Raw genomic sequence first — 13,619 nt, forward strand, 5'->3', positions numbered from 1 at the left:
GCTGGGATGGATTCCCCTCCTCTGCAGGAGATGGAAAGTAAAGCCATACAGTAGGCTGGAAGGCTAGTGTGGGTGAGCAGAGGTGCCTCTGGCCTGGGATGGCCACAGGGCTCTCTCTGAGATCTGAAGCCAGCTTGGAAGAGCTCTCTTTAGGGAGAGGGACTGCAAGCAAAGGCCCAGTGCTGGGAATGCTCAGTGCTCAGTGGAGAAGGGAAAGGGGAGCTTGTAAGACAGCCAGTCTGGTGGCCCCAGGCTGGGAATACTGCCCAAGAGTGGACACCGCCTCTAGAGAGCGTGTGTCTACAGAGCACATATCATGGAGCCAGGCTGGAGCCAGTGAGCAGACGTGTGTGGACGTGTGTGAGTCTATGGGGGACTGTATTGTATGGTATCTGAGGGCAAGGTGTTAATTCAGAGCCGGGGCACCTGGCAGCCAGACCTGCCTGCAGCCTGTGTGCACTGCAGGAGGCAGCCATTCTATGGGTGGAGATCCCAAGCTTGAGTCAGCAAGAGATGGCTTAGGAGCATGTTGCTGCCCAGGTCAGGCCTGGGGGCCTGTGCCGCACCTAGGGAGGGGTGTAGGTAGGTCCTGAAAGAGCCATTGTTCTGCCATGGCAGAGTGCTTTCCATGTCCCGTCATGTCCATGGAACTTCTTAGCAATTTATTTTTAAGGGACACTGCCACCACTAAGGGGAGGTCTTCTGGGGCAGCTCTGGCTTGGCAGCTGCAAGCCTGCCTGGAGGAGACTGGTATTGGCCCATTCCCACTGCATAAACCAGTGGATACCCACGCCATACAGACTCATGGACTTGAGGCTGGGAGAGGAGCCTCCTGCTGCTCTGGGCTGGGGCTGTTAGCCACTGCCTTGTCCTGTGGGATGGAGTGAGCCCCACTGGACATGGGGCAGGAGCTGGACTGAAATTGCCCACAGCAACTCCAGGCCCAGGTCCCTGTAGGTGGAGACTGGCCTTGTCAGCTCTATGTATAGCTCCAAGGCTGCTCCTAAGGACGCCGCACACATAGGGGAGGAAAATGTGTTTGTCCTCATGTGCGTACCCTATCCACCTGCTTAAAAAGCACAGGCGGTGCTGGAGCCTGCAGCCCCTCTCCAGCAACACTGCGAGCGTGGCCTGTCCCCTGCAGCCCCTGCCACTCCTGTTGGAAGTGAGAAACCTGGATCCCATGACAATCCTGGTCCATAGCTAGCCCCGGAACACAGGGCAGGCTAGGAGAAAAGAGGCCTCTGATTCAAAGGCCGGTGTTTGTGCGGCATAGTAAAGATCCTTCAGGGTCCACAAAGTCAAGTCCATCCCACGAGAGCGTCCATTTACACCTGATCTGTCGAGGGACAGTGGGGTTTTTTCCAAGCTGCCTTAGGGTACCTTTATCTGAAAAGGGGAAGAAAGTCCTTGTTCTAATGCCTACTCAGGCTTACTTGTCTTCATGGCTTCACTCTGCATCCATCAGATGAGCATCTTCACCCCAGCCAGCCAGGAGAGGAAGTTGTACTGCTTGCTGATGAGCCACGCAGAGTTTCTGCTCTTACCTCTCAGCTTAAGCCATTGCGCAACTGCTGGTAACGTAAAATAGCTCAGTCGTTTCAAGCGAGTTACGTGTTCTTTGTACTTGCCGTGACTTGATAAGCACGAACAGCAAGATCCCACACAGCAAGAAGCCTTAGGGTTCTTGGTGACTCTCAAGCCAGGAAGCCAGTGCCACCCTACCAAGAGGTTGAGAAGTGCCAGGGCAGTTTGTCTTTGGCCTCTAGGACCAGAGCCTAAACACTGCGCTCACAGTCAGCGCTCTGTGGCCGCGTTATTTATTTGAAATGAGGGTGAAGTCATTTGCTTTGTTTGCATTCTAGCCCCCATTGAATCTATTTATTCTCTCTCACTGTCTGTCTCACAGTGAAATGGTAACTTGTTCCAAGACCCAGAATGTGGTTTGGAACAGCTCTCTGGCTATTTTGGTTGTGTGGAGACCCAGCAGCGGCTGAGTTAGAGTGTCCCCACTCTTCTTTCCCCCCCTAGTTTCCAGGCTTCCATGGTAGTTTTAAAGTATTTCCCTGACACTGAACTGTAGTAAATGACAGAATCTACTACCTTGTCCAGAGAAGGAACCTGTGGCTCGGAGGCCGGGCGGAAGTGCACCAGTGAGGAGCCCCCAGACTCGCTGGGCTCTTCCGATTTCCTTTGGCTGGCAGTGTAGGTCCTTATTGCTGCATAGCCCAGACCCCAGTGAGAAAACCCAGAGCTTCAAAGCCTATTATTACAGCTGAGCTGTTAGGCCTGGGGCTTCTCAGCACCCCCCCCTTCCCCAACACATACACACTTGTCAGATGGAGAATGTGGGCCGCATTCTGGTCACGTGTGTAGCAAAGTTCAGACAGGCACCAATGTGGGCTCTAGCCCCAGACTATCTTTGAACACAGAGCCCCTTGCAGCACCACGGAGAAGACCAGAAGACGCTTGTTAGAGGAGGGAGGAGGGAGGGGCAGAGAGAGAGAGAAAGAGAGAGAGAGAGAGAGAGAGAGAGAGAGAGAGAGAGAGAGAGAGAGAGAGAGAGAGAGAGAGAAGGCAGAGGGAAAGACAAAGAAAGGGGTGCGGCAGGGCAGCAGCAGCAGTTAGCCCGAGGGGGCGGAGAGTGAGCTCAGCCCTGAGCGGGTCACAGCAGTCAGAACTTGTGGGAAGGTTGAGAAGAGCAACTCAGAGCCGGAAAGCCTCTTGCTCCCTTGGCTCAAGCCCCTGCTGCCACTTTCTGGGGCCAGGCACTGAGGCGGAAGACGGGAGGAACTGGGACCTATCTGTTGGTCGGCACTGACCTTGGGCCCCGGGATCAGTCCTGCAGCTGACAACCCAGCAGCTCCTGCCAGGTGAGTGCGGTCTACACATCCAAAGAGGGCCTGGGGCTTCCGGACCAGAGACGATGCTGAGGGCTGGGCATGACCTGAGCTTTGCTGATCCGTGTACATGCATAGCATACATGCCAGCCAGGCACACCTCACAGCGGTGGAGACACAGTGTAGAGAAACCAGGAGGTGTGGGGCTCCTGTGTGCTGCACCTGACTGAGGTAGCTGTAAGCCTGTTGAGTTTTTTTTTTGTTCCTTAGGCCATGATCCTGGGGACTGTGGTCTATAGGTCACACTGAGGTTCCTGCAGACAGGCAGTGCCACTGAGTACCCTGTAACCTGGTGTCCTTCTTTTCCCTGGATGGGATCTTAGAAACTCTCGCAGGAACATTTTGGGCACTCAGGGGTGTGTTTGCAGGCATCTCACCCATATGGGAGGTTTTTGTTTTTGTTTTTGTTCTCTTCTGGGGCTGGGTGGGCAGGGGGCTTCTTGGGACTAAAGGTGCCAACACTTCTTTCCTTCTGCTGTAGGTGATGGAAAACGTGAGTTTCTCCCTGGGCAGAGCTCTTTGGGCCTTCCTCCTGGCCATACTAGGCTCCACCACAGGCCAGCCGCTGGCGGGAGAATCTGTCTGTACAGCTCGGCCTCTAGCTAGATACAGCATCACTTTCATTGGCAAGTGGAGCCAGACGGCATTCCCCAAGCAGTACCCTCTGTTCCGGCCCCCTGCACAGTGGTCCTCGCTGCTGGGTAAGGGAACCCTTCCTCCTCCCACCCCATCCAGGAGGCTAGCAGGAAGGGAGCAGTACCTGCTGGCTTCACAGAACACAGCACAGGTCATTCTCCTCTGAGAAACTTCCAACACAAAAGACACTTCTTGAACACCCACTGTACTGGTGGCTGGTGGGGGACAGAGTGGCTGCAGGAAGGCTGGTGGGGCACCAGTCACCTAGCAAGATGTCCTAGCTACATAAGTATAAAGGACACCACTGTCTCTCTGTGTTAGGAGTGGATGTGGCTCCTTACCATTTAACCAGGGAGCTTATTTGGGGGGTGGGGGGTGGCGAAGGGAGGGACATGGTGTCCACTGGGGACGGCGACATGGGATTGAAACCTATAGCCTGGCTGCTACCCATCCCGGGCTGGCTACTCATGCAGTCAGGCCTTTGCACAGGGGCAGCTCACAGCTCTGACTACAGCATGTGGAGGAAGAGCGAGTACGTCAGCAACGGGCTGAGGGACTTCGCTGAGCGGGGTGAGGCCTGGGCCCTGATGAAAGAGATCGAAGCTGCAGGAGAAAAACTCCAGAGCGTGCATGCGGTGTTCTCAGCTCCTGCTGTCCTTAGTGGTACCGGGCAGACTTCTACAGAGCTAGAGGTGCACCCTAGGCACTCGCTGGTAAGTCATGGCTAGCCCCACCCCCCCAGGGAGGTATGTCCTGAGGCTGCCGCTGCTGAGCCTTCTGGTCCCACCCAGGTGTCTTTCGTGGTCCGCATTGTCCCCAGCCCTGACTGGTTTGTGGGCGTTGACAGTCTGGACCTGTGTGAGGGAGGCCGCTGGAAGGAGCAGGTGGTCCTCGATCTTTACCCCCACGATGCGGGGACAGACAGCGGCTTCACCTTCTCCTCCCCCAACTTTGCAACCATCCCGCAGGACACAGTGACCGAGGTAAGTTGCCTTCGGCCTCGCGCCTCACTGCATAAGTTGCATGGTCACTTCTATACAGGCAGCTCTGGTCTCTGAGTCAGGTGGGACGAAGAAGGTGGCCGGCCTGGTTGTGAGGCTATTGCTTACAGGACAGTGTACAGGTTTTGGCCTGTCCCAGGTGGACGGCTGGGCACCCCCACCTTGGGCTGCTCCTTAGAGAATAATCCTACTTCTGGTGCCTTCAGGTTACCAGTGGGATGCTGTCCTGCCTAGGCAGTACTGTAGAGAGAGGAGCAGGATAAGGGGCCTTGCACAGACCTTCCTTCCTGCTGAGGAGGTGTGTGTGCCTGCTTGCTTAAGCAGGAGTTCTGTAGACAAGTGTCTCAGCTGAGCTGTGGTGTTGCCGCTGGGAGACAGAAGGGATTCCTCAGTCATGGGGAGAGGCCGTGTGGGCACCTCCAGCTATGCTGGGCTTGAGAGTCACTCAGATGAGAGGCAAGTTGGGACTGTTTGCTGGCACTGTCCTGCTTGATGCTGGGTCCCAACTCAGGAGGCCAAACACACACTTGAGCGTGGGCTTCCCGACCCCCTGTCCTCCTGCTTCCTGCAGATAACAGCCTCGTCACCCAGTCACCCAGCAAATTCCTTCTACTACCCACGCCTCAAGTCCTTGCCTCCCATCGCCAAGGTGACCTTCGTGCGGCTACGGCAGAGTCCCAGAGCCTTTGCCCCACCTGCCCTGGACCTGGCCAGCAGGGGCAATGAAATCGTGGACAGCCTCTCAGGTGATTTGCGGGTTTCCCATCTGCTGGCCCCACGTGGACAGGCTAGCAGAAGGAGGCAAGCCGCAGGCTGGGAAGGCTTGCTGGAGCTCTCACGTCACCACTGTCTGTGCCCTGGACCCTGTGGGGTGTATGTCATCTAGAGTCATACGCTAGGCCTCAAAGCTCACCCTGGTATAAGAGACACCGTGTGAGTTCCCTCTGTGACAGGTCAGCCTTTGTCTCTGAGATAGTCCCTAAGAGTCTGCAGAATTTCCCAGGCCCAGATGTAGTTAAGAGGCAGTTTGCATCAGAAATGCACCCAGGGACCTGCGTGTCACAGCCGATGGAGGTGGATGTGAGAATCCACTGAGGGAGGTCTCAACTGTGCCTCCACTAACCAGGGTATCAGAGGGCATTGGTGGAAGCAACACACTGATGATGCTCCCATGGGGCCTCGGGCCTTGCCTGGCCCATCAGAGCCAGTACAGGGTTCTTACCTTTGTGTGAGTGACTTGTGAGTCTGTTAACAGGCACCTTGGGGGTTAATTAGTCCCTCAGGGGAGCTGAGGGAGCTGTGCATGGAGGGTGAGAGTGATAGTTCCTTCCTAGCAGCCCTTGCAGGGAGGGCACAGAGAACGATTGGGCCGTCTGACGCTGTGTTTCCCCAGTCCTTACCACTGGAAGGGTTGAGTGTGCCTCCCATCTGTTGGCAGGCTCCAGGATGGGCAAGGACCCCTCCAGACAGCCAAGTCTCATTTTCTTAAGGAACTAGGATCAGCCAAGCCCCACCAAGTGTCAGAGCCATTTCTACCATAGCTGAAGGGTGTTCAGCAGCCAGTTCATTTTCCTGACCACTTAAGAGAGAGGGTCTCTGCTTTGTCTCATTGGCAAGGCCAAAGTCAGGCAGGAGGATGAGCTTGCTGGCCTATGTAGCACAGGCATTTGATGTATGTCTCTCTCACCCCACCCCCACCCCTGTTCTTGATGGACAGTCCTGTAAACACTGGGCAGTGGCATCACCCCTGGGCAGACATGGTCTGTGGGAAGAGCCCCATGCAGGAGGCCACTGGAGCCATTTGCCTCGCCCTTGGGGTGGTTACCCATCTAGTCAGGCAATGATGGCATTGCAGGGGACACTGCAGAGAAAGGGCAAGAAAGTTCAGCAGGTGGAAGATGACATGGGGAGGAAAGCACAGGAGTGGATGCAGCCCTCTGTTCTGGCTAGGGACCACATCTCTGGTGACAGGGAACTTGAGGGAAATCTGCCTTTTCACACCTGTACCTGGTGTGTTTTACCTAATTCCCCCATGTCCTCATGACCGCAACCTGTCAGCGGGGTAGCGGCAGAGTGCCTGGCACGCCTCACATGAGTTGTTATTGCCACTCTTGGCTCCTCAACAGCAGAGGCCGGTCCTTGCCTAGGGTGACCACTCCCTGGGCAGCTCGCACCAGGCCCATGCCTGCACCCTCTCTCACTTCTGGTCACACATCGGGGCATCTCAGGTCTGCTTCTCACAAGGATCTGCAGGGTCCAAGAGCCATGTTTGGGAAGCTCTCCCTGCAGACCAGGGCTGCTTGAAGCCTCCACAGCTAAAGCTGACTCTCAGCTGCGACTTCACTGTCAGAGAGCTGGGAAGGACTCAGGCCTCTAGCCCTGTATGGATGATGGGGACGCAGGAATCTCATCCAGGCTGGTCTGCCTGGAATCCTTACTCTCGGGCAAGGTTCTAGGCAAAGATTGGATCTGCTCATCTTTCCAAAGGGTCTTTATGGGCCCTGTTCCACCCTTTCTTCTGTGGAGGGGGCTATTTTAGGAGAGGCCTATTGCGTCTACTAGAATATTCCCAGTAATGTATTCAACATCCCCAACCTCCTTATGTTCCTTTCTGAGCTCTTCCAACATCTGACTTGACTGGGGGGTGGGGGAGGGGAGGTGGGGGTGGAGGTTGGTCTCAGGCATTGATTGCGTAAGCATGAAGTCAGGACTCATGAATAATGGAGCCCTGCCCTGGGAACTGCTAGCCCCTCTGCTGCTGCTGGCACTACCTTGCCCTCCCATGACTGCAGCGGTGGGAACTGAGCTCTGTGGGTGATTGCTCTCCCCTGGCCGGCTGGCTGGTTTAGCACGCGTTGGATCTAGGGACATCTGTATTTTGACCTGGAAGATGGAAATTACCAGGTCATTTAGCCATAGCTCCAATTGGATTACTTTTAAAATTTGAATATGATGGAAACAGAGGGAGACATAAATAAAAAGGAACTATTGAAAATGTTTGAGCCTCGTGGAGGAGTAAGGTTCCATGGCTCAAAGGCTTTCCTGGCATTCGTAGGACTTCAGAAATGTCAGTTATGAAGGTCACTGTGGCCAGAGAGCCACCTCCCTTCAGAGAGGTCCCCACTGCGCCAATACCTCTTCTGCAGCTGCTAAGATCCCAGGACTCGCGCCGTGACACATTACTCTGAAGCTCATGCCTAGAAAGGAACAACTGCAGTCAGTCATCTGGCTGTTGTTTGAGTCTGTGTCACTGGTACCCATCAGGCATCTTGCTCCTCGTTGCCTGAGAAAAGCACGTGTTTCCCCTGGAGCAGAGTTGCTTTCTGGGATGCCTGCTCGTGTGGGGATGGTCCCTTCTGCTTTTTTTTTTTTCCCTGAGTGTCTCCTTACATCGTACTCACATTGGGTCTCCCTGTGCTTTGTCCAGTTCCAGAGACGCCGCTGGACTGCGAGGTGTCCCTGTGGTCGTCCTGGGGACTGTGTGGAGGACCATGTGGGAAGCTGGGAGCCAAAAGCAGAACTCGTTATGTCCGTGTTCAGCCTGCTAACAATGGGACCCCCTGCCCCGAGCTTGAAGAAGAGACTGAGTGTGCCCCTGATAACTGCGTCTAAAGGCAGAGTCCAGTAGCCAGCCCTTAGGACCCCTGCAAACCTCAGACTCAGATCTGGGCCACAAAAGGTTGAGAGGCAGGATAAGAGCTTGGACAGTTTTGTACCATTTCCCACAAATCCTGGGCTGACAGATGCTCTTGACACAGAGGCCCTCAGTGGCAGGTAAGAGACAGGCTGCCTCTCCCACTGCGTGATCCCTGGGGCCCATGGGTCTGCTCTACACAATGTCCCTTGTAATTTATTACTGCGCTGGGAGGCTGCCTTTGATGCAGAGAGCAGGCATGCCAGGAACAGGAGAAAGGATGCTCTAAGCCTGTGAGCCCCACAACCACACTGCTGTCAGATACCTCAGACCTGCTGCCACGACACCTGCTCCCGGGAGGCCAAGGATGTAACCTTCACAGCGCTCTCGGCTTCAAACAGGGGTTACCACAAGAGGAATAAATGAAGAGGGGCAGTTTTGGAAACTTGGAGCTTTTGTGTCACTGATCCCTTTGCATTTGAATAAAGGCTGTGTTCTCAGCAGACGCCAGAAGGTGTCCTCTCCCCTGAACACCCTGGAGCACAGGTGCACCTAGATACGTACAAGGAGGGCTCACACAGTCACAAGTCTCTGCAGCGATGTCATGGCTGCAATGTGGGCTTGGGTGCTGAGGAGGCTGACTCAGGGGGAACCAGGGCTGCGGACTCAGGAACCAACAGTAGGGGGCGGAGCAGCAGGAAAGCAGTGCTCACGCCTTCCAGACTGGACCACAAGGAGACAGCAGGCACAGCGGGACGTTCAGAGCAGCACCCAGAGATCTGCCACTTCTGTGGGGGGCCCTTGCTCTGTTCTTTCCCATCAAGAAACAGCTCTGCTGGCTAAGAACGGGTGCCTCTTGGGAACCTTGGCTCAGGCACCCTAACCTCAAATATCTCTCTTGTGTCAGCTTTCTGTCTTTGTGACAAAACATCAGAGACAGCCAGCTTACAGAGAGGAAAGGTCTGTTTTGTCTCAGTTTTGGAGCACTTCAGTACATGGTCCTGTAGAACCCAAAATGAGGTAGTGCACCAGCCACTTGCCTCGCTGCTGGAAGGGAGGAAGGCCTTTTTACCCAAGGATGCTTCCCAATGGCTTCAGGACTCCCAAGAGGTCTCACCATCTCATAGCGCCACTCTAGGGGACCAACCTTAACACATGGGCTTTGTAGACATCCCAGGTGCAAACTGAAGCAGCTTTGAGAGCTCACTTTGATCTGCCAGGGCCTGTGTCAGGACTGCCTGATCTTCTTCCTATCTGAAGTCACTCTAGTATCTGGCCCCAGGCTAGGCCAGGTATCCGGAGATACCCTCCTAGCCCTGTTCCATCAACTCAGATATGAAGAAGTTGTCCTTCTTGCTTCCAGGGGACTCTGGTGGACTTCTCTTCTGACTGGCTGAGACCTTTACCCCCGATGGCTCCAGAGTCAGATGCCAGGCCCGCTTCCCACCACGAGTCTGGAGGTTGTCATGGAGATCTGAGAAACCTTGGTTAAAAGCTTTCCCTAGGCATTTAAGGAGATTAGATAGCAGGACTGCCATGAGTTTGAGGATATCCTGGGCTACATAGTGCGTTAAGAGCGAGACCTTGTCTAAGATAAGAAAAGGAAAGAAAGAAGAAAGAAAAAAGAAAGAGGTGTTCTCTAAAGTTCCCTGGAGGGTAACATCAGAGGAACTTTGGGGCAAGGAACATAAGACTGTACTGAAATGTGTCCTTGGAACATGTGGTCACCAGCCCAAGACACACAGAGCACCAGTCCTCATGCCTGAAGCCATGACAATAGCAAACTGTAAGATCAGACCCAGGAGACGCTAGGGTTGGAATGCTCGATCCCAGGATATCAGTAGGGATATATCACACCGGGAGCTCAGAACCAAACAGAAGACCAGAGCGATGTCACTGTGGTGCATTTAAACCTGAGCGGATGGACCCAGCGTCCTAGCCAAGTGATGACAATCCTGAGACCAGAGTCACAAAATCACAAGCTGCTATGCGGTCTCCAGACTCTGCTAGATGCCACACCTGTCTCCCTTCCCTTATGGAACATATTGCCACAGGGGGGTCACTGAGCAAGTTCTGAGCAGAGAGCAGTGGGGGATGGGGAAGGCAGGAGTGGGAAGAGAGACACCCTCAGATTCATCCCAGAAGGTCAGTGCGATCTCTGTGGAAGAGGTTCAGGGGACACACACTGACCTGACTATTGGCAAGGCAACTTAAATACAGATTAGTATTTAGCCTGCCTTCCAGAGGTATCTGAGTAACTGACATTCCAGTCAGCTATGGGAGGGAAGGGCTGAAGGTCCTGTATAGTAGGGTCTGTGACCCTGTCATGCCCTGAACAACACAGGGTACTTGAAGGCACATGGCCTAAATAAGGTGACGTGGTATTTGTGTTGATGTCTGCAGACCTCTCAGTCCACTGGCTGTATAATATTGGGTGTCTAGTGACTACAGAACCCAGGAAGCCACAGCAGCAGCCTGTGGTCCTGCATGCAGACCGCGGAGGTGATGGGAGGGGTGCACACCGGAGCCATGGACGAGAGTGTGGCATGGCGCGGCTGCAGTGCTGCCTCAGGCTCCCAAAGTGCCACTTCCTCCATCTCGTCCCAGTTCTACCAATGATGAGGTCAGAAGTAGGCAAGACAAGGCCCTCCACGAGAAACCTGGTGTTTCCATACGGGAGGGCAGCACAGAAGGTGTGTCCTGGCTACAGTGCTCTTCTGTAAAGGCTGGAGTCCTCGGAGTGACTTCAGAGTGTCCGAAGCAGTTTGGCTAGTCTGAGGGCGGTCTGGCTGGCTGCCTGTCTGACAGCTCCTGCCCAAGGCTGCCAGACACAGCAAAGAGCCAATCACCACTCGGGAGCACCTCGAGGACTGTCCTTAACTGTCTTATGAGTCTTCTCAAGGCAAGGCCTCAGTTAAAATCCAGGCTCTCTCTGGCCATGGTTGGCACCCTGGAGGCAGAGGTAGGCCGATCTCTATGAATTCGAGTCCAGCCTGGTCTACATAGTGAGTTTCAGGACAGGGATGGCTACATAGAGAGACTCTGTCTCAACAAAAATACAGGTTCTTCACATTTCTTGGCGCATAGAAGTGGAACTGTAGGCCTTGGGGGCTGGAGGGATCCCAGGAAGATGCCAAGCTACCCAGTGTCTCAAGCACTCTAGTCCCGGAAACTCTTTGCTCCTCCCTTTATCCACACTTCCAAGCCCTCTTCCCACACCTCTCTCCCTTTGTCCTTCCCCTCCTCCCATCCCTCCTTCACCTCTTCCCACCAAGTAGGGACAACCAGAAAACGTCAGGCTGGTCACAGAGGCCAGCTCTGGGCCCCAGCATAGGATCCTTGCAAAGCAGGGTACCCAGGCATCCCCGAGCCGGCTGACCTGACACTGTCACCTGTCAGCACACTTCAGCATCTTCCAAAGCAGAGGACGGAAAGCTACTCTGCCACCCCCATCCCTGGAAAGGCCCCGAGGCCCAAATACAGTTTTTATCTGGCTCACTGGGGTGTGCAGCAATTATCTGACCGAGCGTAGACAGTGTATGTCACTTCCTACAAAGATCAATTTGACAAGATTACTCAGCAAAATGCAAACACCTTATAAGCAATCCCTTGTAACTGGACCATGTCAAAGAAAGCGCCACCAGGAGCGGCCAAGGCCATGGAGATGCTAGTGCGGGCATGTCTTCTGTGTTTCAGCTTTTCGCTTTCCGCTGCTTTTTTACTTCCACGCTGAAGAGTGAGAGGGGACATTCCAGGTGACATGCTGATAACAGGTGGGTAAGATGGAATCCTCTACTGAAGGTTAGACGTGGTGTCGTCTTATGGCATAACGCTAATCCACTAAAGTCTGTTGTGTTTGGCAGGAGCTATAATGCTAAGTGGTTTTTTTCCTCTGATGGTTTATCAAGTTTCGAAAAACTGACACGAACACTGCCTTCAGGGTGAAATTATATAATGCATGAAACAGGAAGCCTCGGTCTGACACCTGGGAATGCAAGCTTGATTTGTTTTCTGGCCTGTCACATTTCCTCAAGTAGGAAACCGCTGGTGTCACTTAGCACGCTAACTGGGGTCGATTATGAGGAACGTGGGTGGGGAGTTTTGGCCAGACCCATAAAGCAGGACTCAGAGCTTGAGTCTGCACCCACCCAGCTTCCTGGAGCCCCCTGTACCTGTGGGGAGGAGTACTGTGAGGGAGCCATGCCTCACAGAGCCTGACTTTGCCAACCACACTGTCACCACAGAGATTTCCATTTGCTCCCAGATGCAAATGCACTTCTACACAGGTGGAGTCAACATTGAATTCCCTGATTTGAATGCAAGGAGAAAATAGAACTTAAATGTTGCACGATTCTCCACAAATGCCGATTATGTATTTTCATACACTAGTCTATCTTTTGTTGGTTAATGTTGAATTCTTTCAGTTCATCTTGACTGTTATTCAGTGTTCTCTTTCCCCAAAATAACAATCTGGTTTTAAAAATTATTAGATAAATGCAACAAGGACGGCGGAGGCAGAGAACAGAGGGAGTGTGAGGCAGAGCTCGGGGGAAGGAAAATAGGAAGGGATGCTAGAGGGAAACTGAGGGGTGCCGTTTTCCTTTTGCCGGCCACCGAGGGAAGAAGCTGTGTTTCAGGCCAGGGAGTGGGAACAACATACTGGGTCCAGATCTCAGGCCTGCTACCTAACACTGAGCCCGCCCCTCTACCTATGCTCTGTTCTTGTTAAAAAAAAAAAAAAAAGGTGGAGCCGATGTGACAGAGCCTGCTCCTTTGGATTGTGAGGACGGGCTCAACACACAGGAGACACCAAGTGCCTGCTCAGTGTGCTCCTGCTGCCTGGCACAGGGAGCATTTTCCTGGCAACGAAATTGAGTTTTCCAACTTGGATGTCAAGGAGCCATGGGGGAATAAGAAGTGATCTGTCCATCCTGCCTGCCGCCAGCATTTGTGACAGTGAGCCGAAGAGTCACGGGGGCCATGGAGACGCTGAAGAGGCAGGCCCTTTATGACGGCACAGTGCAGTGACGGCGTGTGAAGGAGAGGTCTCAGCATGTTTGTTTGCTCTTTCACTATGGCTGGCTCTTCTCGAGCGCTAGCTGACCTTAGCTTCCTTGCCTTCAAACCTCTCTCTTTCCCCCACTCTGGTCCCCTGAGGCATCACTCCAGGCAGCTTTGCACACAGAGTTCAGCTTCCTACACTTGACGTTAACACAGGAAACTTTAAATGAGTCAGGCTGTGCTTTGAAAGGTACCAAATCACTAAAACCCCAGAGACGAGCAAGCAACAGAAAGAGAACCACAGACAGGTCAGAAGGGGGCTGTAAAAGACTTTTAGCCATTGAAAGAAAATAGCGAGACAGATGAAAATAAGTAGAGTTTTAACTACTGGACTCTTTTGTTTGTTTGTTTGTTTTGTTTTTTGTTTTTCAAGACAGAGTTTTTCTG

General features: G+C 53.6%; 1 protein-coding gene across 2 annotated transcripts; it reads left to right on the forward strand.

The window, feature by feature from the left end:
- The first annotated feature begins 2,519 nt into the window (after positions 1-2,519).
- On the forward strand, positions 2,520-8,676 carry SPON2 (spondin 2). 2 transcript variants are annotated; one of them, XM_084798523.1, is made up of 6 exons: positions 2,520-2,873; positions 3,382-3,601; positions 4,026-4,249; positions 4,328-4,519; positions 5,109-5,283; positions 7,965-8,676. In XM_084798523.1, the coding sequence occupies exons 2-6, from the start codon at positions 3,385-3,387 to the stop codon at positions 8,147-8,149; spliced, it is 993 nt and encodes a 330-aa protein (XP_084654649.1). In that variant the 5' UTR covers positions 2,520-2,873; positions 3,382-3,384; the 3' UTR covers positions 8,150-8,676. The 2 variants fall into 2 exon arrangements, with proteins under 2 accessions (XP_084654649.1, XP_084654650.1); XM_084798524.1 differs by lacking the exon at positions 2,520-2,873 and adding an exon at positions 2,912-3,256.
- Positions 8,677-13,619: the final 4,943 nt, after the last annotated feature.

Source organism: Acomys minous, assembly GCF_964271855.1.
Source record: "Acomys minous genome assembly, chromosome: 10".
Lineage (NCBI taxonomy): Eukaryota > Metazoa > Chordata > Mammalia > Rodentia > Muridae > Acomys > Acomys minous.